Source organism: Pungitius pungitius, chromosome 7 (genome assembly GCF_949316345.1).
Source record: "Pungitius pungitius chromosome 7, fPunPun2.1, whole genome shotgun sequence".
Classification (NCBI taxonomy): domain Eukaryota; kingdom Metazoa; phylum Chordata; class Actinopteri; order Perciformes; family Gasterosteidae; genus Pungitius; species Pungitius pungitius.
In genome coordinates this window covers 13,224,115-13,249,341 of record NC_084906.1, presented here as the reverse complement: position 1 = coordinate 13,249,341, position 25,227 = coordinate 13,224,115, and the positions used below count along the sequence as shown (strand labels likewise).

At 44.4% G+C, this 25,227-nt stretch overlaps 1 protein-coding gene across 1 annotated transcript in view; it reads left to right on the top strand.

Annotated features, from left to right (window-relative positions):
• nr5a2 (nuclear receptor subfamily 5, group A, member 2) overlaps positions 1 to 25,227 on the top strand; it is a 61,296-nt gene that overhangs the window by 9,042 nt on the left and 27,027 nt on the right. The window contains exon 5 of the mRNA XM_037469996.2: positions 5,701 to 6,413. Within this exon, the coding sequence (XP_037325893.2) occupies positions 5,701 to 6,413 (713 nt within the window). The remainder of the gene's footprint in view (positions 1 to 5,700; positions 6,414 to 25,227) is intronic.

The following is a 25,227-nucleotide window of genomic DNA, read 5'->3' as shown; positions in this document are numbered from 1 at the left end:
GGTGGATGACGTGTGGCTGTCACATGTTGGGGATCCTTCAAATTAGATGAATAAGTTAGTTGTCGCGTGAATGTCTGAAGAACGAGGGACGTGTTGCTCAAAGGCTCTCAGACAGAACAGATGGCTGTTCATGTCAAACATGTAATGTGCAACAAGCAGTGTTTCCAAAGTACCAAAAGTCATTATAATGGTATCATTTTACAATGGATGTATTATTTTGATGTTGTTAAGAGTTGGAGCTGATTTAAACTATTTCATATAGGCCACTATTTGGTAGTTCAATCTCTAAATACATTATATATGACAATCAAACTGTATTTAAAATATTTTTACGTGACATAATACTTTGAGTGACTAAACCTGTCAGATAAATGTAGTTGAGTCCACTGTGGTGCATTAAAAGTCTGAGTGAAGTGACAGTGTTTGATCGGAAATTTAACACAGACATTCACCTATTTGGACCTTTTTTGTAGAAATATATTTCTACGATTAATTTGCATTTGAATAGTTTCCTTCCGAATTGACACGTCCGCCATTTAGGAAAAGTTGATACCTACTATGACATAATAATTGCCTGTACGGAGGGAAAATATTATATTTATTTAAACAATTAACAATGAACAGCTTAGTAAAATCTGTCCTAGAAAATGTCTACCGAAAACTTTATGAAGTAAACCCTTTCATTAGTACCGAAGAGTGGAAATCCAGCATTGCTTATTAGTATTTCAGATGGGGTCAGGGGGAGTTAGGGGGTATATTGTAGCTGCTGTGCACTTAACTTGCCAGACAGAGTAATAGATAAAATATTAAACTTGGCGGCAGGGCAAGAATGGTAATGATGATTCTTTTGGCAAGCCGTTGGGAGGCCTCTTTGTTTGATTTGAACGTGGCTCAGAAGCTTTCTCCAACACGACTATCCAGAAGTGACAGGACAGCAGGGCAAGTAAAAGTCTAGTTCAATGGTCAAAAATAATATTTAAAATCAGCTAATTTTACACACGAGTTGACAAGTTTTATTCAGAAACCACACATTTTAGAGTGGATACAGCAACCGGAAAAGTCATCTTTCAATACAGGGGGATTTAAAAAGCTTAAGATAATGATAGTTATTCTGTTACCCAAGAAGCTGTTACAATACACAATCTAAAAAAAACACAGCCATTTGTTATACTTTGTTTAGTCTTTTAATAAGAGTAGGTTTTGTAATTCATATACTTTCAGTCTAAAAACAAAATTCTTCACACCCCAAATTCAAAATCCCTAGGCTCATCGAATGATCATATACAATTAAGAAAAGTTCATGTATTAAAGAAATAAGACCTCAGGAGGGTGAAAGTAGAGGAAAGAACGGCTAACTAAAATCTTTCCGGAGGCCTATTTCTTCTTGCTGCCATTTGTGATGTGTAATTAATTGCAGTTAATTGTGAATGGCCGCTGGGCAGAATGCCCCGGCCTGTCATTTCTCAGCTGACAGGGGGGGGGGGGGGCAGCGTTTCATTGCTTTCACTGGCGGTAGCTTTCAGCTCGGGGGCAAGACGGGCCCTGCAGCACTCTGTCAGGGGCCAGAAGCTCCGGTGGGCGACTCCTGCCACAACCAGTAAAGACGTCCGATACAGAAAGACACACACACACACACACACTCACAAACACATACATATATTCATGAGAAGCCCCAAAAAGGTGTTCTGAAGGCAAGAGGAAAAAGCTGTCATTTGACCTAAAAAAAGAAAGTACAGCGGTGCAAGAGGAAAAGAGTTTTGGGGTCATGTGCTCTGTCGTTGCTTTTCATAGCGTCACGCTGCAGCTTGCAGCAACACGTGAATTCAGGATATCGTGACCAAATCTGGACAAAAAAATATGAAGCTGAGTTTTCTTCTCCCTCTTGTGTCCCTTCCTGTTTGTTGATGAGTCTGCCACCAAATGTGATGGCCTTGGCAGTTTGCAGAATATTTGTATCATTAAGTTTTTAATGTGAAATGTATCTTTTGTTTTCAGTCTGTGTCAGGAACGCACTCGTTCCCTCACACAAAGACACGCGCTTTGGTGCTGTAAGGAACTCTTGCATCTTGCCGTGCACTGTAGCGTCTCAGCTCTCGCTGTTGACTCATTGAGAAAAGGGGGGAAAAAAAGCCACATCCCACTAAGGTCTGACCCATTAGCACGCCATTCACTGAAGCTGATGAAGCGTGACGTATCTGAACAGCTCCCACTGGCGCGGTTTTCTCTTTATCTTCGCCAGGAGTTGCCTTGCATCACATGCTTCACTGAGCCGCCTAATATTTCTCTCTTTTGTATCATCTTAAAGACAGAGCGTAACAGGGGTGTTTGTACACTCCGTTTTCACTGAGCACGTTTTCAGCCGAGCACAACTCAAATCTTTTCTTTTTTCCTAATAACCAATGACAATGGAAGTTAATGACAGGCAAAGCACGAAAATGTTTTGTACAAAAACAAAAGAATGGAGTTCTACTTTTGTCCTCCACTGATAAATTTATGATTATTATATTTACTGGTTCCTTAACATTACTTTGTGCATTTCAAATTTCCTTTGTGTTAAACTCAAACTCACACAAGCTTCCTGAGGTATTACTTTTGTAAGTCGTTTAAATTTTTGTTTTCTTCATGCAATTATAAAATGATCAAATCTACTGTAAATCAATTACTTGTGAACGCCAAACCTCTAAAGAGAAATTCAACTCAATTCATCAACACCATCCGAGTGTTTGTATATTCTTCACTGTATCTCTCTCCCTCTCCGTCCACTTTTTATTTACTCCCCGTCTCCATCTTTCTTACACGGATTCGTCTTCCATCAGCCTCCCAGTACCTGCAGCAGAAGCCAGGGAGCTGTCCCATTACTTATGCATAGGTATCATAGGTATTCATGTGTGTGCATGGGATAGGGCGCGTCGGGAGCAGGGGCCGGGGCCCCGACATGACAAACAGGGTGTCAGCAAGGCTCCGCGGGATCCATTAATATGCTAGCGGTCGACAGGGATCCTCTCCTCCGCGCGCTTAATATTCCTGTATATTAAACAACCATAAATCAGAGGATATAAGCGCTGAGGGCTGTTTTGTGTGTGATGTGTTTCAGTGTGCAGGCTTGTGTGTGTGTGTGTTTGTGTGTGGATGTTTGTGTTCTGGGGTACTGGATACTTTTGGGAAGCAGGAACAAGATTTTTGGTTCGGTCAGTTTCTGAATTTATGGATGTGTGCGTGTGGCCGAGTGTGTTTTTGTGTAGACGTGCAAGAGGACAGTAAAACGGAGGAATCTGAGGACAGCGTCAGCCTTTTAGCATTTTCAGCCTGGCTTTAGCCCTTAAAGCCTCACTGCCAAACCCAAAATATCCCCAGACCAATTTTTTCTTTCTCATATATTCCATTTTTTTTCCTTGGTATTCTTTCTGTTCATAAAATGTGTCCAGTTTCTGGTTTCTCTCCCGCCTTTGCGCTGAGGCCGAGTACTCCTAGTTGCACTTTCCAGACAGCTCCTGTCAATCAAGCAGAGTGTGCTGCGATGTAGTCTTTTGGCTGGCCATTGATTGATGGTTTGTTTCGTTTCGTTCGGTGGCTGTCCTTCTCTTTTGCGTGTTCAGCAGCGGTGGCCGTCAACGTCAAGCTATCAAACTATCCAGTTTGTGTTGTTTGCGCCACACAAACCACAAACATCAATACAGATCCCTTTCCTGGCACCACAGAAACCCAGTCAAAGTGTGCATTTTATGAAAGGGAAATTAACTTACGGCTTTGTGTGTATTAAACCCTTTCCAAATGACTACCATACATATTTGTTTAAACCTTGTAATTTTCTGAAGCTGCAGTGTCATGTGACTACTTCGTAGTAGTCACATGAAGCTGTAGCATTGAACCCATTAACATGTCTCCACCTCAGTCAATCGCACACTTTCATTCTTCCCCCGAACACTCGCGCATACGCCGTCCTGCTCCCCTCTTCCCCTCCCCCTTCCATATTAATCAGTGTTACACACATGCAAATCACCTTGTTTAATTAGAGACAAAGAATCTCTGTGTGTTTGTGTGATATTCATGATCATGTGGGTCCCCAGGTCCGAAGCAGGCAAGCAAGCAGTCAGGGCCTCGTGGTGTTTTCCCAGTAGGGCCAACTATTAGTTTCTCAGCTCATTAAATACAGCATGCTGTTGTGGAGCAATCATAAATAGTTAAAGTCCCCCTAAAATAATGTATAATGGATACTTTAGACGCCTCTGATTCCTTTTTTAATTTTTTTTTATCCGAGACGTGCGATCAATTTTTTAACGGTCTTGATAATCTCCGGCCCTCGTTGAGTGGCCACTGGAGTTGACCTCAAGCATGTTGGGAAATGGTTGCGTGCACGCGTGTGTAATCGCATACCATCGCCGTAGCAGGAGGGCTGTGAGTGGTGGCCTTGCGTCTGGCCTGCTACCGTCTCCCTCACCGTGAACCCATGCGTGCGTGTGTTTGCGTGCGTGTGTGTGTGTGTGTCTGTATGTGTGTGTCTCAAACCCTCGGCTCAGATCAATGACAGACACTTTTGTGACGGAGGTCATTAAAATCACTCCCAAGGCAGCTCCGAGAGTATGAGAGAGAGAGTGTGTGTGTGTGTGTGTGTGCTCCTCCTCACCCCCAAACTCTGACCCCCCCCCTCCCCACCCTTCCTCTACCCTCTTCAATTTTCTTCTTCTGTTCTTTCATTCATAAGTTAAGACATCGTAAGCCGGAGGGGACTTGTCATCTTATCTATTTACTATTTATGATCAAGTTTGCACATTGAATACAATCAAAATAAATTCAAACAGTCCACAGTTTTAGTATTAGTGAGTGTTTTTTTTTTTCCCCCTCACATTGCATAGCCTCCCAGACGGCCGTTAGTTTGTTACACGCTGGGCTCGGTGAGCCTCGTCGGGGTAAGAGATAATTAAGTATGAATAATTAACACCAGCGCCCCCCAACTGGGAGCCAGCAGAGGCAGCTTCCCTGTGGCAGGAGAGGGCCAGATCACACGTGGCCCTCGTAGTAGTCCACCGTGTGCCCGTCTCGTTCATTAGGAGTAGCCACGGCACTGACCCGTTGTGATCCTAACCGCGGGATCCTGCACTGAGGGGGGAGGCAGCTTTCGTTCCTCGGAAAAAATAGAAATGTGCTTATTGTCACTCCTTTCAGCCTTTTGAGTTTTGTAAAGAAAAAAAGGCTTCGTGCTAAGTGATTATTTACATTTTTTAGATATTCAGGGAAGTCGATACAAATATCTAGATTTCAGGTGCATTTGCTGGGTGGTAGAGGGACAGCCAGCCGTGCGATGGTCACGTAGCTTCTGGCTTCATAGAAGTTTGAGTCTTTGGTCAATGAGTAACGACACTGTCAGACATGTGGGCTTTACGAGTAAATAGGTGAATGTCAAGTGGAATCACCGCAGGTAAACCTTTGCCCTACATAGAAGTTATAAATGACGAGTTCACTTCAAAATCTCACAGCACAGCCAAAATACAGAGGATTTGATCCGTGAAAGCATTTTTCACAATTTTCCTGTCAATTCAAGTCAGTCCTGCAATCCTTCTGAGACTACTTTTCATTCTTTCAGGTTACGAAGCTCCGCTGAATGCTGACTCTTTCATGAGCGCTGTCAAGGATGAGGTCAAAATATGACTTAAAACAAAGCTAATGTTTCCTCTTCCCTTTTGTTTTTCCTCTCCGTCTCAGCTGTGCGGGCGGACCGCATGCGCGGCGGTCGCAACAAGTTTGGCCCGATGTACAAACGTGACCGAGCCCTCAAGCAGCAGAAGAAGGCGTTGATCCGAGCCAACGGGCTGAAGATCGAGGCCATGACTCAGGTGATGCAAGCCGTGCCCACAGACCTCACCATCTCCTCGGCCATCCAGAACATCCACTCGGCGGCGTCCAAAGGCCTTCCGCTGAGCCACCACCCGGGCCACCACGCGGGTCACCACCACCACCACCACCACCACCACCACGCCAACGCCCTGCCCCCCACAGACTACGACCGCAGTCCGTTTGTCACTTCGCCGGTCAGCATGGCGATGCCGCCGCACGCCGGCAGCCTGCAGGGCTACCAGGCGGCCTACGGACACTTCCAGGGCACGCGCACCATCAAGTCCGAGTACCCAGACCCGTACACCAGCTCGCCGGAGTCCATCATGGGCTACGCCTACGTCGACGCCTACCAGACGGGCTCGCCGCCCAGCTTCCCTCACTTGATCGTGGAGCTGCTCAAGTGCGAGCCAGACGAGCCACAGGTTCAGGCCAAGATCATGGCGTACCTGCAGCAGGAGCAAGCCAGTCGGGGCAAGCACGAGAAGCTCAACACCTTCGGCCTCATGTGCAAGATGGCCGACCAGACGCTCTTCTCCATCGTGGAGTGGGCCCGCAGCAGCATCTTCTTTCGAGAACTCAAGGTAGGCGATCAAGGAGATGAGAGGGAGGTGATTTGTGATTGAGGAAAATATTTGTGACTTATTTTTTACATGACAACTTTTATTTCCACGGTTCTGGCCGTCATTACTATTTATTATGAGCATGATACGACTATTTTACTATCAATTTAATTTGCAGATATTAATAAATCATCCTGAATGTTGTTACAATGTTCTTTCACCACGTTGTCATCTATAATTGAGAGTGCTTTACACAGTTCATGAACATCATGTACTCTATGCTTTATCATCAATAGGCCTTTAATCTTCCTCTTTTATGCACCAGCTCAACACTAATGCCGAGTACACAGGCCTGTCTGTGTGTGTCATGATGGGGGGGCGGGGGGGGGGGTGCTTCTAGCTGCCACCGCTGTCTGTCCAAGTGCCTGATCAAAATACAGCAGCCAGCCACATTTACTGTGTGCGTGTGTGTGTGACACATTTCGCCTATGGGTTGCGAAAACTGTGCCGATAAGCTTCGGGCACTTTTCCTTCCAACTGGATCCGAGTCTGAGGGCTTTATGTGAACTGCACACCGCCCATCTCCGCTTGATATATCCCCCAGATCTAAGTGTGCACACCCTCTGTGATGATAAGAGATGTTGGCTATTAGCAAATTGGTAAAAAAAAACGAAGAAAAAAGATATTAGAGCTTACTAAATGGCTTATTAAAAAGTGAATAGAGTCACAATGATGACAAATGCTCTATTGCTTTCTTTTAAAGATTTATTTAACCTTCAGTTTTTTGTGATGGACATTCTTTTGAGGCATGTATCATCTATGAAGTTGATTAAGACCAAAAGATCTGAGCTTGGTAATAACTGTTGAACAATAGTGACCACCTTACTGTAAAACTGTGATAATTCCCGCTTATTCATCACAGAGCCCACGGGAGAGTTTGTGCGCCTGCAGCTTCATTTGCTCTGAGTGAAGGTTAATATTCGGAGTGACATGAAAGGCGTTTGATTAGTCTGTGCTTCACCTGTTTTTCTTCCCTTTTGTCTGTTTGTTTCACACTGCATTGCCAAAGGCTCAGCTGCATATTAATGGGCACGGGCCTGTTGTAAAATTCCCTCCAAATATTCATAGTACTTGGTTTTCAAAAGGGGAAAATAACAAATGAGATACATTTAATATTAAAAACAGAGCCAATTACAACACTGAAAAGAGTCCTTGAAAAACACATGTTGACATTTAGCATACGCCGCGTCCCCCGCTATTGACATTTTCGAGATCTGTATTTGCATTCAACTGGGGTGCGCAGCACTTCACTCGTATACACACGCACAGACACACAAACACACACACAGGCTAGCCGCTAGGTGTGGCCACGGCGTATAATTGTGTGGGCTTTGCCTATTAACTTTGAACGATCATTTTTGCTCCACTCTGAACCCCCCACTCTCACACCCTCGTCCTAATTCAATTACCTCCCCCACTTGTGTTTGTCACCCCCTTTTTTAGTCCTGAATGAAATGTCATTATGTTTTCCTAATGAATAGTAATTGGGATGGATGCGTGTTACAAAAGGTAGAAAATGACCTGAGCTCAATGCAGTTGCACAGCTCTCATAGGTATAAGGGGAGGTGGGATTGTATTTCACTTGAACGAGAGACATAATTAAACTGAGTATTTTTAAAGAGCCACCTCGCTCAAGCACAAGGGGGATTCAAAAAGTCCTTCCTTGCTTGTTTCTCATTAGTTGGTATTGAGAGAACAGCTTAGCGAGGCTCAGTATCAGTGATGGGGAGGAGAAACCGCGAGGGGGCCAATCCAACGTTGAACTCATTTCAACTGGGGTCGTGGATTTTGTTGTGGTACACTTTTTGTTTTGAAACACGTCCCTCAAATGGTATGCCTCAGAGGTTATATTTTCAGCTGAGCAATGTCCAATTTTGTGTGCACTGTTTACTACGCGTGTGCATGTTGCTACCGTAGTTCGACAACTACAGTAGCAAACACAACAAATGACATGGAAAACCCCTCCTAGGACCTCTGTGATCGGGTCTTAATCCCAGTGTGAATACATCTCCCTTTGCTTATTCATGCGTGCCTGTGTGTTCGTACATAGGAGCCAATGCGGGCTGATGGTCTTCGCCAGTGCTACTGATACTAAAACGTCTCCTTACACATGGCGTGTGTGTGTGCCATTGAACCCAAAAGGTCATGCTTTTATCCCCCTGAACTTTGACATCTCCTTTTAATACAGATCTGACTATTAAATGTGAGGTTGGGGGGGGGTGGGGGGGGGTGGGGGGGGAGAGAGAGAGAGGATGCAGAGTAGAATTGTCACAGGAGTAGTGTGGCGCTGTGGGATGCTATAAATACACTTTCATCTCACACACACACACACACACACACACACAGACCCACATTCAGACACAGACACTGCTCACACATAAACGCACGGGCCCTCGAACTATTAATAGTGCCGTAAGAACGAAATCATTTCCCTGGGAGGGTGTGCGCGAGATGTCTGCCAAAAAAAGTGTTTAGTTTCCATAAGTTGCCGTCGGTTACGGGACGGGTTCCTCCTAAAGAGGGACGTGGTGGCATGACCAGAGAAGGTTCTGCCGAGGTTGACGTCACAGCCATTTGTGGTTATTTTGATCAAATTGGGAAAGACAAGTGCATGTCTGTATCTGTTAGTTTATGTGGCTGTTTAAGTTTAAGTCCGGTTAGTTGCTGTAAACGCACAAATTATTATTATTTATTTTCGACCAGAACATAATGCAAACGTGTTTCTTTTGTTTTTCAAACATACTATTATCTTTTGAAAAATTAGAATACACAACCTACATTTTGCAGAAGGTTGGCGCACAGAAACATAATTATCAGCAGCTATTGGGGTATTTTTTTATTAAATTGTGGACATGTTTCATAGTTTGTAGACAGCTAATGAACATATTTCAGCAGTGATTAATTCAGTTTATTATTTATGAGTTCATACCAGTATTTAAATGTGTGTCCTCGGGGGGGGGGGGGGGGGGAAACGCAAGTGTTCATCCCTCAGTGAGATTTGCTCAGTAGCAGGGCTGGTCCTCTGCTACTCCTCCCCTCTTCATCCTCTTCTTCCTACCATGAACCCCCCATCCACTGCCATCTTGGGACCAGTCAACTTTGTGCACGGACAAATACACTAAAAAATGCTTTTAAAAACGTACCTACTGAAAAGATTTCGGTCTGGACCGTCTGCAATCACGTTGTCCTTAGGAGGTGTTTAAAATCCCAGACAGCAGTTACTCCATCAGTAGCTTCAGTAAAACTTGATTATATGCAGCCAAATCGATGCCTAGTTTTATTGATTTAAAGATAAAACAAAAAGGGAAAATCCCATTGTAGGGAGATCAATTGTTGAAAGGCATTCATGTAGATTTCTCTGACTGAAGCAGGAATAGAAAAATCCAATACTAATCCAAGCTCACCTCCACTCCCCTGCCCCCCCAAAAAAGAAATATGCTGCAAATGACACAACATTAACACTAATTGAACTGCTAACACAACTAAGTATGAAATCTAATATGGTTGATGAATTTTAGATACCTGAACCTTGGGAATGTAAAAATATGTCATATTTTCTTAATGAAAAGTGTAAACAGCCTTCTTAAAAACGCTGTGTGCTGAATATAAATTGAGATGAGATATTTGTTTACACTGTGTGTGCATGTGTGGGGGTGACTCATACCGTAACTGGTCCATTTCTACCCTCTCCTCCATTGTTCCAGTGTTGGGATGCCTGGCCTGATTCCCGCCCCCAACACAATGAGAGGGAGATTTTAGCAGGGCAATTGGGACTTTTGATGATTCATATGTTTACATCTTACCTTCCTAACTCTGCTCCCTCTTCACAAACCCGACCCCCCCCCCCCCCTTCCTCTCTGCACCCTTTAATAAAAAGGATGTGCGTCTGATGTTGGGACAGCGAGTCCTTTTGTTTGCCTTGTCAACACTTAACCTAGAAAAAAGGTTTCCATAATCTAACGTTAATTAGGGTTGCTACCCTTTGCTGTTTGTCTTCGGTAAATAGAAAATATGCTTTTAGATATGCTGTCAATATCATTCAATGACCCGTGTTTTTGGAAAAAAAGATAATGTGTCATCCTATACTCCCTTTAACCTTCATTTTTTAAAAACATGTACCAATACTTCTTCAGATAGTGATTTAGTACATTTGCCAGAATGCCTGTCAACACCAACCAGAAAAGAGAGAATCAGAGCCAGACAAAACCAACAAATGAATTGGCCAGTTAGATTTTTGTTTTTGTTTGTTTGTCTCTGATGCAAAAACCCAAGAAAGAAAACTGCAAAGGCTCCACAGGCGCATCAAAAACAGGGGGCATGGTTTGTGTGAGGGCAGTAACACTAAAATAGAAACGTTCCATGAAAAAAATCCAGCCTATACAAAAATGCACAGTTTGAGAATATGTGTATCACAAAAGTTCAATGAAGGTTGACGTAATTGTGACAAAAAAGAGAGAAATTCCTTCTCTCTGATGTGAGTCTAAGTCACAGTAACAAGGGATGACATGTTCTGTCTTGGGTCAAATGTTGCGTAACGTTATACATAAAGAGTGTACATATATTTAGTCTGTCCACCTGATTAAGGTTTAGCAGAGAGGAAATAGCCACGGCGTTTTTGAAATGTGGCTTCTCTGTTTATTTCAGCCATCATGGGACCGTTTTTTTGGGGGCATCCAGACACGTTTTTGTACTTCTGTGTCTCGTTTTTTTTTTCTTTCTATTTTGTCTCTCTGCATGTAGCGGGAATGGCAAAAGCAGAACTGAGGGCCATTAAGTTGAGGAGGATCTGTATTAGAAGTCTTGTTCCCTGGGAAAGCTCCCAGCTGAGATGGGACGGCCATATTGGATAAACAGATGGCTGCGGAGAGGAAAGGAAAGGCGAGGAGAACAGAGGTGAAACAAAGAGGGGAGATGAGAGAGGGGACAAGTGGTGGAGGAATGTGTGAGAGGGAAGGAAATGAGAGGTAAAAGGAAGACATAAGAAAAGCAGAACATTTAAAAAATGATTTGATAAGGGAAAGGTGTGTCAGATGCAAAAAAAAAAGGATTTAAATTAAAAGGGAGGGAGAGCTTAGGGTTAAAGAGAGTCAACAGGAAGGGGCAAGAAAGGTATGAGGTAATCCAATTGTAAGATTTACACAGACATAAATAAATATAGTTCAGACTTGCTAAATATTTAGTAAAACTACAATTCTTTCCTTATTTGAAATTTAAAATATTTCCATCAAAATGTCTTCACTGATATTCTTCCTATTTAGATGTTTTATATTTATTTTTTAATCACATTATCATGAACCTTCAGTTTAAGAAATTAATTTTCTCTGTGCACCAGGCCTGTCATTCAGATATTTTAAGAAGGTCATTAATTCACTTACAAATCAAATTTCAAAAAGGTCTTAAAACCTCACAAAAAGAAAACCACAAGCATTTCAAGCAGCACAGACTCTCTCTCGCCCTTTTATTCGACTCCTCTAAGCGGCTGCATGTCAATCAATCCAGCAGTATGACACATCCCTGGGTTAGGAGCGAGAACCTGGGTGATGTTCAGATACCACACCTGAATATTATCCGGCTGCATAATTTCACCACCTTCCTTCTATCTAGATACATGAATATTACATGAATATAGTCTTGTGAAATTATAGTTACACAACCCTCCTGCCCAGTTCCTCCTCATACTCTCTCTCTCTCACACACACACACACACACACACACCACACACCTTCTTTCCATGACCTCTCCAAGAGCAGTTTAATTTCCAAGGTGCAACCAAGCGCGCGTGTGCATGTTTGTGTGTGTCTGTGTTGTGTTCTATGTGGAGGGAAGGGGGGGGGTGGAGTGGCGCCCACTTTGACCGCTGATTGCATCGTTTCTTTTTTTCTTCACACTCCATAACTGAGTGGAAATTAATAAGCCGTTTTAGGCGTGATCTGCGAACCCGGGGAAGCGGTATATCTACACCACCTCCTACAGACACACACACACACACACACACACACACACACACACACACACAAACAGATTCAGAGCCGCTGCAATGTCTGTCTTGTCATAGAGGTCAACGACCCCCCCCCCCTTCCCCCCTGCAACAACCTCCCCTCCCGACACCCCAATCCTGATAAACTGCAAGCGTGATGGGGTTGGCGGCAGCACGCAGTTGGCAGAGATTTGTAACTCTGTCCCTGGTCCGTTGCATTTAAATTAATGACAGGCTGTGTTGCACCCCCCCACCCCCCCACGCACACACACACACGGAACGCTTGCTTTACGTTAGTTGGGAAGAAAGGAGGTGGAAAGAACAAGTCATGTAAGGAGATGGGGGGGGGGTTGAATGTGTTACAGAAAAAGTAGAGGGAGCAAAGGAAAAGGAATGTGAGTTGAGATTGAAACCGAGTAAGGAATTAAACCGAATGGATGAATGAGTCTAAGAAAGTGACCATGAGATAAAGAGAGGCATTAGAGACAGAGATATCACAGCAAAGAAGGAAGGAGAACAGACGAGTTGACAGTGAGAGATGAAAAGAGAGGGCAGAGGGAGAGAGACCATGAGAAGTACATAACGAGGGACAGCAAGACGAGGACAGAAGGAGGGAAACCAGAAAGAGAGGAAGGTGTGTATGTCGGGGGGCGATGAGGGGTGGGGGGGTTAACAAGGGGCTGCTAGAGGCAACGACCAAGGGCATGAGGAGGAGGAGGAGGAAAGGGGAGGGGGGCATGGTAAAGGACAACAAGGGAGGGTGTGGTGGGGTGAAGAGGGGACTGGTAGGTAGGGGTGGACGGGAGAAGGGAGCGGGGGGTGGGCTGAGGGTGTAAGGGGGGGGGGTGGAACAGGTGGAAGGTTAATGGGCCTGGAGCGGATCCACCAGACGCTCTTGGGCTTGATGTATGGGCGCAGGGCCTGGCGCGGGGCGTAGGCTTTCAAAGATATATTATTTCATTTGAAGAGCAGCACCATTCTGGCCGACAAAACCCCCCCCCCCCACCTCCCCCCTCTCCCCCGCCACGGCCCAGCATTTGTCCAGTGATAGATGACATGCCCCCCCCCCCCCCCCCCCACCTCCCAATACCCCGACATACACCTCTCTCCCAAAATACAGTTTTGTACTATCCTTGTTGCACTAGTCGGGAGACTTTATTTTCTTCTTTCCTTCCTTTCATGCTCTGCCTTCCTCACCCCAGTTGTTCTTCCAGCCTTCCTCAACCCCCCCCCCCCCCCAACACTCCCCTCCCCCTCCCCCGGCTGTCAGTCTTTCGCCCGGGCAGCAGGCAGGTCTTATGGCCGCCTGTGTGTTTTTCTAAGTTGCTATTTTAGTGGTAACAATATCTGTTTGATCAGTAGCACTGGAAAGGAGCAGGAGTTTGGGGAGGGGGGTAACGAGGAGCTAGAGGCGAGGGGGAGGTGGTTTCACAAAGCCCTCTTTTCATTCATAAATTATTGACCATTGCTCAAGACATCACTCTTTCTTTTTCATAAATACTGTAAACCCCTACCCCCCCCCCCCCCCCCCCCAATAAAACCGATGCAAAATTGGAAAGAATTGGAGTCTATTTAAGTCTCTTTTTTTAAAAGGCACAGTGTGGGTCCCAAAACAAGCAGAACAGCAAGACTCCGACATGACAAAGTCTCCTCTCTATCTGAACAGCTACGCGTTGGACATCTTGAATGTGTCTAGGAGCTACAGGCATGTGGCACTACTCCCACACGTCCCACAGGGGAAACGTACAAACACGCTAACCGAACGGGTCTCGGGTGGGACAACGGTAAACCAAATAGTGCTTGTTCCACTGTGTCCAACGTGTCAACGCAGCAGATGTAGCATGTGTTTAGTGGAAGCTTTTAGGGTGTCATATTCTTTCATCTTTTGGTCAGTACTCATTTTTCCGGCATAACCAAAGTTTGTGAAATTTCCAAGAGCGTCTCCTATGCTTTGGGCTGCTATTGACAAAAATATACATATATATGTAATCTTTCAATGTTCTCTCATCCCCTGATGGTTGTAGAAGGAGCTTTAAGAGCCTTTCCAAATAGAGGAATGGTCCCGTAGGTTCAACCACAGGGGACTGCAGGAAGCCGGAAGGAAGAAGAGGAAACTTGTTAAAAGAGAAGATTTAAAGTCGCTCGTCCCAGAGGAGTGGCAGCCAGAAGGAGACAACGGGGGTTAGAAGGTTTTAGCATGCACAAAGTCTGCTCATCTACTTGTTGCTTTGGTGAGGGATGAAAGGCTGTCATGAAGTTCAGCTTTACAGAGCTGCGGGCTATGATAGACTCAACTGTCCTCAAGAACATTTCCTCTTCCTTAAAGCTTCTTCATCCTTACTCAAAGAATGTTTTTCCATGACATTAAACCAAAGTCCTCACTCAAGCAGATATGGGAGCACACTTGTACTCTCACAGGAGATGTAACTATTCACAGATGGATTAAGTGTCTACACCACAAGAAAACTACAAGGAAAGTGCGTTTTTTTATTTTTATAACTGCCATCTATTGCTGCCTATCTCCATCTCACCTTCCTCTGCAAACCACTGCTGATGAAGCAGCCAAGAAAAGCAACAAAAAAAAAAAAATCACTTTCAAGTTTTTCATTTCCAAGCAAGTTAACAGCCTGATTCGCATTTGAGAGCACTTTGGGCATTCGGCAGAAGAAAGAGCGCAGGTGGCGTTTAAGTCTTGTTTGAGGACGATCAGGGTAAAAGCCTTTTTTTATTGGCAGGTCATGCTCTTTGTTAAGACGCTGACGCAGGTGACTAGGCTGTTAGCCTTGGTGGCCCCCGAACAATCAGGGTTTTCGTTTCACAAGTTGCCAACAGTCAGTCAAATCAGCGCGTGAGTGATTGAAAGGTGCCGAGGTGAAGTGAAAATGAGAGAAAAAAAAAAAAATTGGTAACCAAAGCGGCAACAAGGGGGGGGGGGGACTTGACGTAGCTGAAAAATAAAAATAAAAAAATCAACTCAACAGCGTACAGACGCACTCCCCCAAATGTACAAAGCCTCTCCCCCCTCTCTGCCATGTTGGAGTTTACACAGGGGGGGGGGTAACTTTCCATGGTGCCTCCTCTCGGAAATGTTGCCAAGCCAAAAATGTGGCGCTCACAGAGAGCAGCAGCAAAGGACACATTAGAAGCGATCCTCGTGAAACGTATTGTTATCCACCAGAGGGCTCGTGGATGAGGGGTGTCGCTATGTTGTCAGGCGAGTGGTAAATATACGGACAGAAGTTCCGGCATTTGGCTCCTAAATAGCTCCTGGCTATAGAGTTCCCGAGAGGTCAGAGGGGCCGATGTGTGGCTGCCGCAGCCCTGTGCCGACCCTCAACCTCCAAACTAAACTCACCACACACAACTATGCAAACCTGTCACCTAATTCATCTCCTTCCTTTACATCTGCCAATTATTTTTGAAATCATTAAGGCACAATGAAATCTGATTGTGACAACTATTCATATGGTCACATAATGATATGGTATTTCTTTGCTAGAAAAAGCACTTCATAAGCCCAAATCATTGAAATTTAACATATCCAGCGTCAACAATTATTCAGCTCTTAGCCATTCAACTAAAACAAACTTTTTCCATGAAGGTTTATGAGGTAAATAACAGAAGAAACCTTTTCCTCTGCTTGGACAATGACTCCATTAAACAATTCTTTTATATCTACATAGTATAAAATGTCCTATGATTAAATCAGACATTTACTTTAAAAAGCCATATTGTCAAGGCTGCTAAACTGCAAACTTCTTTAGGCAAATATTTTGCTACTCCCCGACTCGCTTCCACTGGCTTTCTACTTAAGTAAAGAAAACACGGAGAGCCCCTAACTTCTAGTGTTCCGACGTTGCGTGGCCTCAATTATCTGCGTGTAATCCAGCCCGCCGGGAGGTTGCGCCGATGTCGGCCGCTTTCGTCACAGGGCTGTCAACAGTTGTCCACCGATGTCTATTTTTGATGCTTATTCATGGCTTGCCTATTCTGGACAGGGAGCGGGGGGGGGGTTTGGCTCGGGGGATCGGGGGTCCAAGAGACAATAGACAAGACAGCGGTGGAGCGCGGCCCGACAGCTTGCCTTCTAGTTTTACACTTAAAGAGTAGAGGGGGTATTTATATTCAACTGGGAAGGCGGGTGATTGAGTCGACGGATGCGTGCAGCTCATGGGAGTAACACAAGACACTGTGGTTGTGTTGTGACGACGAGTGAGAAATCTCGTTGGGGCTTCACGCCAAACGACGATCCGAGGCGAGAAAATGTCTTCCGCCCCCCCCCCCGTCCCACTCCCGCCGGCAAAGTAGGACAAAGACACCTGTTCCCTATCCTTACTGTAGGCGGTCCGTTCTCTGCTGGTTTTCATTTTGCTCTTGCTTTTTTTTTTAACACTTCACCAGGACTTTTTCATTACTCTCGCAGCATTCCCTCTTCCTCACCTCTCAGTCTGTCAGTCTCTTTCTTTGTTCCTCCCGAAGCAGCATGACTGCGAACCTGGCACGAGCTACGCATAAATGATTCCATACATGTCAAATAAAGGCAAGGCATTAATAATAGGGCACCGCGGTCGTGCGTGCTTTTAGGATTGCGCCCACTAAAAGGGGGATGAAAAGAGGCTTTTCGAGAAAGCTGAAAGAATGAAGAGCAATAAACCAAATATGCAGAAAGGGGTACTTGCTGTGAAGGGTGTCCTACAACACACTAAACTTCCCGAAGTGAACTCGAAAATGCCGAAAAAAAGGACAAGGCTTTTCAGGTGGCAAGCAGCAGTCTCACCTTCCCTTAGGCCACTGCTTTATACGCCACATGTTGCACTGCACTTTGCAGCAGCACCGCGCTGCCACAGAGGTGCTAGAGAGACTTCTTTCTCCTAATACAGATGCATTATGGCAGGTTTCTGTCAGATCCGTCCTGGAGCTACACTTGAGGGAGAAGCGGGGCTCCATCTGTTCTGCTGCGTCGGGGTTTTGATGTCTCCTGTTCCTTGTACTTTGACTGTTTGTGTGTAACAGGAGCTCCGGAAATGCTCAATTAGCTAATTCAGATAGTTAATTTGTACATCAAGGGCTGTGATCCCAGTGATCTCTGGAGCTGTGCCACATTTGGATGTTAGTTCACAGCTGTCTGCTCTAAAAAGAAATGCCACCCAAACCAGCTCACAACCCCCTTAAAAAAAAAAAAAAAATCACCCCCAGCGCCTCAAACACTAATGGGAATATGTGTCTCCCTCCCTCTCAGACAAAAAGCATCACTTTGTCTTTTGCATTTTAAAACAGCTTTAAGCTGCGTTAACATATCAGGGGTGTGTGAGACGTAGAGAAGGAGGCCCGTCCGTCTCGACTGCTCTAAATAATACAGAAGGAGGAAGCCTTCAGCCAGTCCTCTCTGTCTATTCTCTTTCTTGTCTTCGCTCCCTCTTAAAAGACGGACGGAGGTGAATTATGAGGTCATTCCCCGCTGTCCGTCAACCAAAGTCGCACACAAACACACCCAATAGAGCAAAAACACACGCATGTTGGTACATTCATGTACATAAATCCTCTCATACTCGGGTCTAACTTAGTCTCATTAACTGTGTTATGAAGTGAATGCAAAACCCCACTTTTAACCAACTCACACTCAATACACACCACCTTCCAGCCAGGGCCCTGAGTCCTCTTGCACAACTCATTTTGCATTCGGGATGGCATGTATTTTGTCAGAGGAGAGCGGTGTGGCGGGAGTGTGTGTGTGAGTATGGAGGTATAGATACAATTGTGTGCCTGTGTAGGTATCCAGGTCTTGATATGATTGCATTTGTTTGTGCATGTGTGTGTGTGCGTGTGTGTGTGTGTGTGTCTCGGAGTGGAGGAGGAAGGGTTACTTTTGGGAGATGCCATTCCCTGGGCTGCATGTGTATTAGCGGTCTAATGTTGATGTGAATAATTGATTAGGGCCTCTCTGTGTTTTTGATAATTAGATGATAGCTTCTTTGCTCTAAGCCCTGGGATTTCAAGTGTGTGTGTGCGTTGTGTGAGTGCGTATGAGAGTATGTGTATTTGTGTGTGTGAATGGGTAGTCCATTTCTGAGATATCTCTAAACAATAGCTCTCAAAATGAACAAAAAAAAAATCCTTTCCTCTAAGCCATACACTCATGGATTAATTTTCTTAATAAATGAGGCAACTGCACACACATTGAGTTCTCATAGCCTATGAGAGGTTCCCTTTTACTTGCAACACTGTCCCACCATTGATTATGTCGTATCTGATCGTTTCAAAGAGCTGACAGGCGTTATCTGGAAAGTTTTGATTTTGTACATATCTATTAAGCAGACATGTTTCGGCATAAAACAATTAACATTGCATGCATGAACAGATATCAATTGAAGGCCACGTGTAGCCCCTCGCTGGTCCGTTCTCTTGCCTTATTGATTTTTCTATCTTTCATATGCTTATGCATCAAGTAAAAACAGAATAGCATAGTTCTGGCGCGCTTGGTTCATCCTCAGATCCTTGCGCTAATGTCAGACAGAACAGAGAGTTTGTTGCCATCGTCAGCAACCTTGGGAAAACAAGCCGTTCTTCCCGCTGCAGCACACACAGACAGACAGAGACGCTTTCTGCATGATTGTTGTGCCTCTCCTTGTGGATTCTCAGAGATGTGTGTGCGTGCGTTTTTGTGTGTGTGTGTGCTTAGCCGGCTAAAGCTAAAAAACCGCAACATTACGTGCCCCAAAACTGTTATTGGAACCCGTCACAGCTGTTGCATCTTCTGCGTCATCATGATTTATTTATTATCTGTTTACATATTTGTTTAGCACACACACAATACTGCGCAGACTCACACGTTCATATTACAGAGGCTCGGGCAGAGGAGACCTCAGTAGACACACATCTTATTTCCTCTGGTCTCAACGAGGCCTGGGACAAAAGGATGATCTACAGGATGAAAGGATGGATAGGGCAACGAGGAGAAGGAGAGGTCGTGTAAAATGATTGGCTGGGTTATATGTTCTCCCTTTCTACCACAACCCCGGGACAAGAATTAGAATTTCAGGATGTGGAGACGGTAAAAAGATGCGAAGATGAGAGAGCACGACCAATCGAAAGCAGAGTGTTCCCAGGGTCAAAGGCCAGCCTCCCGAGTCTGTTAATGCCGTCACCGTGGGAACCGATCAATCTCAGTGCCGCAGTGATATCGATCAGATGTGGGCACACGCACAGCATTCTTTCCGACACACACAATACAGCATTCATTCCTTCGAACGAAGCGGTTTCTGCTCCCACTGAGTTGATGTGCATTGACTCACACACTCACAGAACTGCTTTCCTCATATTGTTTGGCATAGAAGAGGGTCCAGACCATCGCTGCCCTTAGAAACAGTTCACTCCAATTTCTCTGGCTACACATGATGATATTCTTCTGTAGACGGAGGGATTGTGGTCTTCACATGTCTGGTATCCTAAGTACATGTTGATAGTTTGAACGAGACATTTAGAAACACAAAAAATATATGTTTTTTTTTATGAGCTCACAGGTGGCCTGAGGCATCTCTATGGCTGTTGAGGCACATAATAGCAGTCTAGAGTTTCTGTCGGATATAAACCCACAGGCATCTGCACTTCCAGATATGCCGGATGAGATATACATGCAGGCAACAAACAGGTGCCAGTGACATGAGTTGTTGATGAGCATGCATGCAATGATATACACATAGTGTCACATATATGCATGGTGCAGATCACTTGCAGTATCATGCTGATCTTAATCAAGTCTGCTAGCTTATGGTGCTTTAGAAACATATTCATTCATGAGTTTCTAAATTTCTACACCAAATTTTTGTTTTAGGTCCATATTGGCGGAGTCAGTAGAATAAAAAAAAGCAGAACATGTTTTCTTAAGTGGCTGTATTTCATTCTTTGCAACACAAGCAACAACATCTACTATTTCTACATACTTATATACTTTTAATCACCATTACTATGAAGAAACAATGGTACAAAGGCAGAGGTTTACCTCAACCAACCAAATAAAGGAAGAATAATAATTATTGTCCAGGTAAGTTCCCCTGAAGCCTCTTCTCTTAAGGAATCAATGTATTTCTTGTAATTCGCTAAACATCCTGATTAAGCACATCAGTAAAGCCGAATTCTGAAGTCAGGGAAAACGTCAGGTGACCAACAGGTGCATAGCTAGAAAATAACAGATTATTGTAGCTTCAATCTTCAACCTCGTCTGCTGGCTGAGTCAGTTTGACTGAAAATAAAGTTGCTCACTATATTATCTCTATTATTATCATTCCTCTCCTCAGGCCCCCTCCAGCTAGACTGCCAACGCCACCTGCTCATTTTCCCAGCGTTCTTATCACCCTGCCAGCCGCAGGATCGAAGGCCCACACAAACTCCACGCCACGACAAACATGCGTTGGTTTGGACAAGTGAGGGGGAGGGATAATGGTGTAAAGAGTTGTATTTCCATCCGCTTCTGCATCGAGTAGAGAAAAGCTGGACCTAGTTTGGAACACTTGGAAAGCTCACCTCTCCCTAACAGCAGGTCACATAGCTGGAACACCCTGTTGTGTGTTATATGGACGCAACTCTATGTGTGGCTTTAGAAAGTTACGGCTGCCAAAAATGATTTGAGGTAGGATTCAAGAGGATATTCTTTGTGTCATAAGTCAATGTTGACCTCTTTTTACTTCATTTTTTTTAAACCTTTCCTCGTAATTTGGTCTTGGTTGAGACAACAGGAAGAGTAGTCAAGAAATAAACAGACTCGTAGTCAAATTAGCTAGCAGAGAAAAGTGCTCGAGCAAAGAACAAACAATTCCATGATTTTGGATACTTCAATGACCAATCAGTTGAACAAAATCCTATTGTTGGCAGGGAAACCACACACTGAAACCCTTTTTAATTAAATGACCAAACTATGAACAAAAAATGAGCTGGAGTATATTAGGGCTCAGCATAATTAAGCAACAGCCGCTGTTCTAGGTGAATTAATGCCCGTTCCCAGGTGAATACGGGACCTGTTTGGCTCAAGGCGAACAGATGCCAAGACAGGACTGCACCAAAGGGCGGCTGCTAGAAACGCACCAGCATTGATGTCAGCTTCAAACCTCACCTGTAGTATCTCGAGACAGCATTGATTCTTGTCCAGCAGAGAGAGAGAAAGATAGAAGCACAGCTATTGTTTATGTACAAGTCGTTTGAGGCAGATAAATGAATGGATTTCTGTGTGTGTGTGTGCGTGTTCTCCCCCACGTCTTTAAAAAAAGAAAAAAAATAGCACGATTCTCTCCATTCATTAACGCTCCACAGAAGGAGATTCCATTAATCTGTTCATTAGGCCACATCAAAAATGGAACTACTTATTAAAACCAGATCCAGCTGTGTACTCTCGTTAAAGCCAGCCGTACCGTACGAAGCTTAACAATGCTCGTGGCACTAGACCAAAACCCGGCCACAAGAAAGGGGGGGGGGGGGGGGGGGGGGAGGATTCTACTACATTGGCCTGGTTTGACTCAACACACCATGATAATTGCGCTACTCTTAGCGGGGGGCAATGAATAAACATTATTTCAGTCAGCGAGCATCTGAATGCTCCATTTCCAATTAATTTACATTTACCCAGGAATGGAGGCAATATCTGCTCTTAATCACTTTGTTTTATTTTCTCAATTTCCCCCAAGTCTTTTCTCATTCTCTCATTCCCTGTCTGGCACTTTCATTCCCTCTCTCACCCCACGCTTTTTCTACCTCTCTCTCTGGAAAATCCTATTAATCTTAGCCAGTGGTTTTGAACAAAAGCTATGGGCTAAGCAATTGATCCTGGCATTGATCCCATTCGCCTGAACGATCATAAAGGTGTTAAATTGGTTTCTTGGAGGATATGTATTTTTCATTGCTGGCTGCTGCAAGTAAAAGTTCCTGCTTGGAATTTCTCGCAACTCTTTAACCAAACACTAGCGATGATATTAAAATATTATATATATCACACCTTGAAGCGCCTTGGATGTGGATTTTGAAGCCAGTTTTCTGTGGAGGGTTTTCTGCATCAGCCCGAACCTCAGAAGCTGAATCCTTGCAATGAGTTTTGTTCCCACCAAGGACAGGTGCAGCCTTGGGATTGTCCAAATGTATTATGTGAAAGCAAAAGTAGAAAAACTCTTATGTGACCTAAAAATCAATGATCTTTGAACAAAACAAATGAGAAGTGAGGAGTTAACCCCCGGTTTTTGCTTAATTTTCTTGATCAATTCAGGGACATTTACAAGTGTTGATTTATAGATAGATTTAGTCTTTTAAGTAAGAGACAACCATTGAGTTGGGAAAAATAATATTACTAACTCTATCTCGTGGTGAGTTACAGAGTTTGGTACTGATGTATATTGAGTTTTATCATGAAATCAAATATGAGCTTTAATATTATATTATTATTATATTCAAATAATCCAAAAGTGAAAGACTGGAACTGAAATGATAAAACTTACTTCCTCTTCCGGACTTCTGATTTTGTCAAAAGTGTTGTGAAACATTGAATGAACCTATTTCAGGACACACTGTTAGCAGACAGCGATAACAGTGTAATCAAGCACATTTCAAAAACTTGTTTCCTACTTATTCGACATTACTGGCTAACGGTTAAGTAGTACTTATCTCTCCACGTTGGGGAGATAAGAAATGAACTGACGATATGAATATATAAATCTGATGTTTTATTGCTCCTGGTGAGTTCAACAATGTGCTCACTTGAACTTTGTCCTGTCACATTGTGGATGGATCAAATGCAGCAATGCAATCAGCCAGTGTTGGGTCGCATGGAGTGCCTTGAGATAGTACTCAGGACTCGCTTGCACCGAAAACACAACATGAAGCACTTGTCCGCTCCATGTCAGAAGGTTCATATTATCTGAGGGAGCAGGCAGCAGATCTTGTATGATCAGGCGCCATGAACGTTGCTCATTTGACAGAGCAAAGGAAGAGCTTGTCAGGGAAACAGCTCGTGTCGCTGCCACTTAAAAAAGGTCAGCGAACTGAACCCAGAGCCCTGGCCCGCCCTCACGCCTGCCTGTCTGTCTTTCACCAGTTCCCCATTTCCAGGCGGGTGTCCCCAGCCCTTGTCTAGGCTGCTATCACCCGCCGTCATCCCCTCTGAGCGGGCCCCCCTTTGATGACCCAGGCCTCTTGTCAGAGAAGAGCTTCCAGGCAGGCAGAGTGAGGACAGCCCTTTGATGAGGACCCCGGCACTTGCCAGCAACCACTGACATGCAGGGGGGGTCCTTTGAAGAGCCTTGGCCTTACATGTACCCATCCGTCCGTACACACACGCTGTTACAGGGAATATGGAGAAATTAAAGAAAAAAAAGAGAAGTGGGGCATATGGAGAGGTCCGTCCTTTGACTGTGTTTCTAGCTCTGATGGTCTTAATGAAGGCATTGGAATATTTTCATCCTGAGCTTGAGACGCTTCAGCATGTGACTGGAAGAAATGGATGTATTGGAGGGAGGAGCGGTGAGACAAAGAGAGTCCACCATGCTGTAAAATATATTCAAAAAGGTCAGAGAAGCTTTGTTGCATTTTGTCATTTGACTCTCACTGACTGAGGAGAAATGGCAAACATGTGCATTAAAATATATATCACTTTTTTGGGTTTTCCTCTGCATTTTGCTTTGCTTTTTATCCAATACATTTTGAACCGTAGTTGAACCGGTGTTGACGGCCCAAAAAAGGCATTGTGTACATCAAAGCCGGTACAGAAACCAAACTGCAACTACACCCGGGCAGCACGGTCCTGCAGCAGTGTGGGCCAGGTCAATGTTAATGCACAGCTATGGTTTTGCATGTCTGAAAGGTTAACAGATAATGTGTGGCACCAGCCCCAATCACCAGTCATAACAATACTAATGAAATAAAGTTTTTTTTTTTTTTTTTTTACCTAAGGTCATTGTACATCTTAACAAAAGTGTGCAATTTCCAGACAACACAAAAATAAATTCCTTTTCAGCAGTGTTCATGCTGCACCTGCCTGTGTCGCAAAGTATTACCATCGATCCGCATTCTTCTCCTGACGAGTTGAGGTGGACATTGGCGATGAACGTTCTCACACAGACTGAAAGCAACAAAGTATTTCACATCACCACAAAACCACAGCGTGCCCAGAGAGACACATTATTCCCAATGATACCACAAAGGGTACAATGTTTGTTGACGAAAAAAGGGGGGGATGGGGGGGGGGGTGGAGACAGAAAGAGCCTCTCATACATTTTCCTCATTCTTTCCTTCTCAATGTGGCCTTTTTTGTCTCTCTAGCTCTGTGGACTAATGATTAACACTGCCGGGCATGGGAAGAGACTAAGTTACAATGGAGGGGGTTGTTGTTGGTGTACAGAACCACCGATTGACCTGCCTCAGCTTCCCAAGCTCACCTGGCGAGGCCCTGGGAGCCAGCGGCTGCCATTCAGTCGGGAGAAAAAAAGGGAAAAAAAAGGCCACTTAATCATTATCTTCTGTGGAATCACTCAGAATCTTCTGGCAATGGGCAAACAGATCCACCTGGCAAAAATGTGAAGTTGCGCACGGAGCAAAGTGCTTAACTCAGTGATGAGAAAGCTCTGGAGTGAGTGCAGGGGACTTTTGAGCTTTGAACTAGCAAACAACAGCCAGTGATGTATGTACGGTGGTTGGCTATTTCATTTTTACCGTGCAAGTAAATTACAATCGATCGAAAGGAAAGGGAGAAAAGGTAGATGATGCCACGACGCCCGGATAGCTTTTTGGAGACCCTTCTAGCTCACTTTTGAGCACTTTAATTCA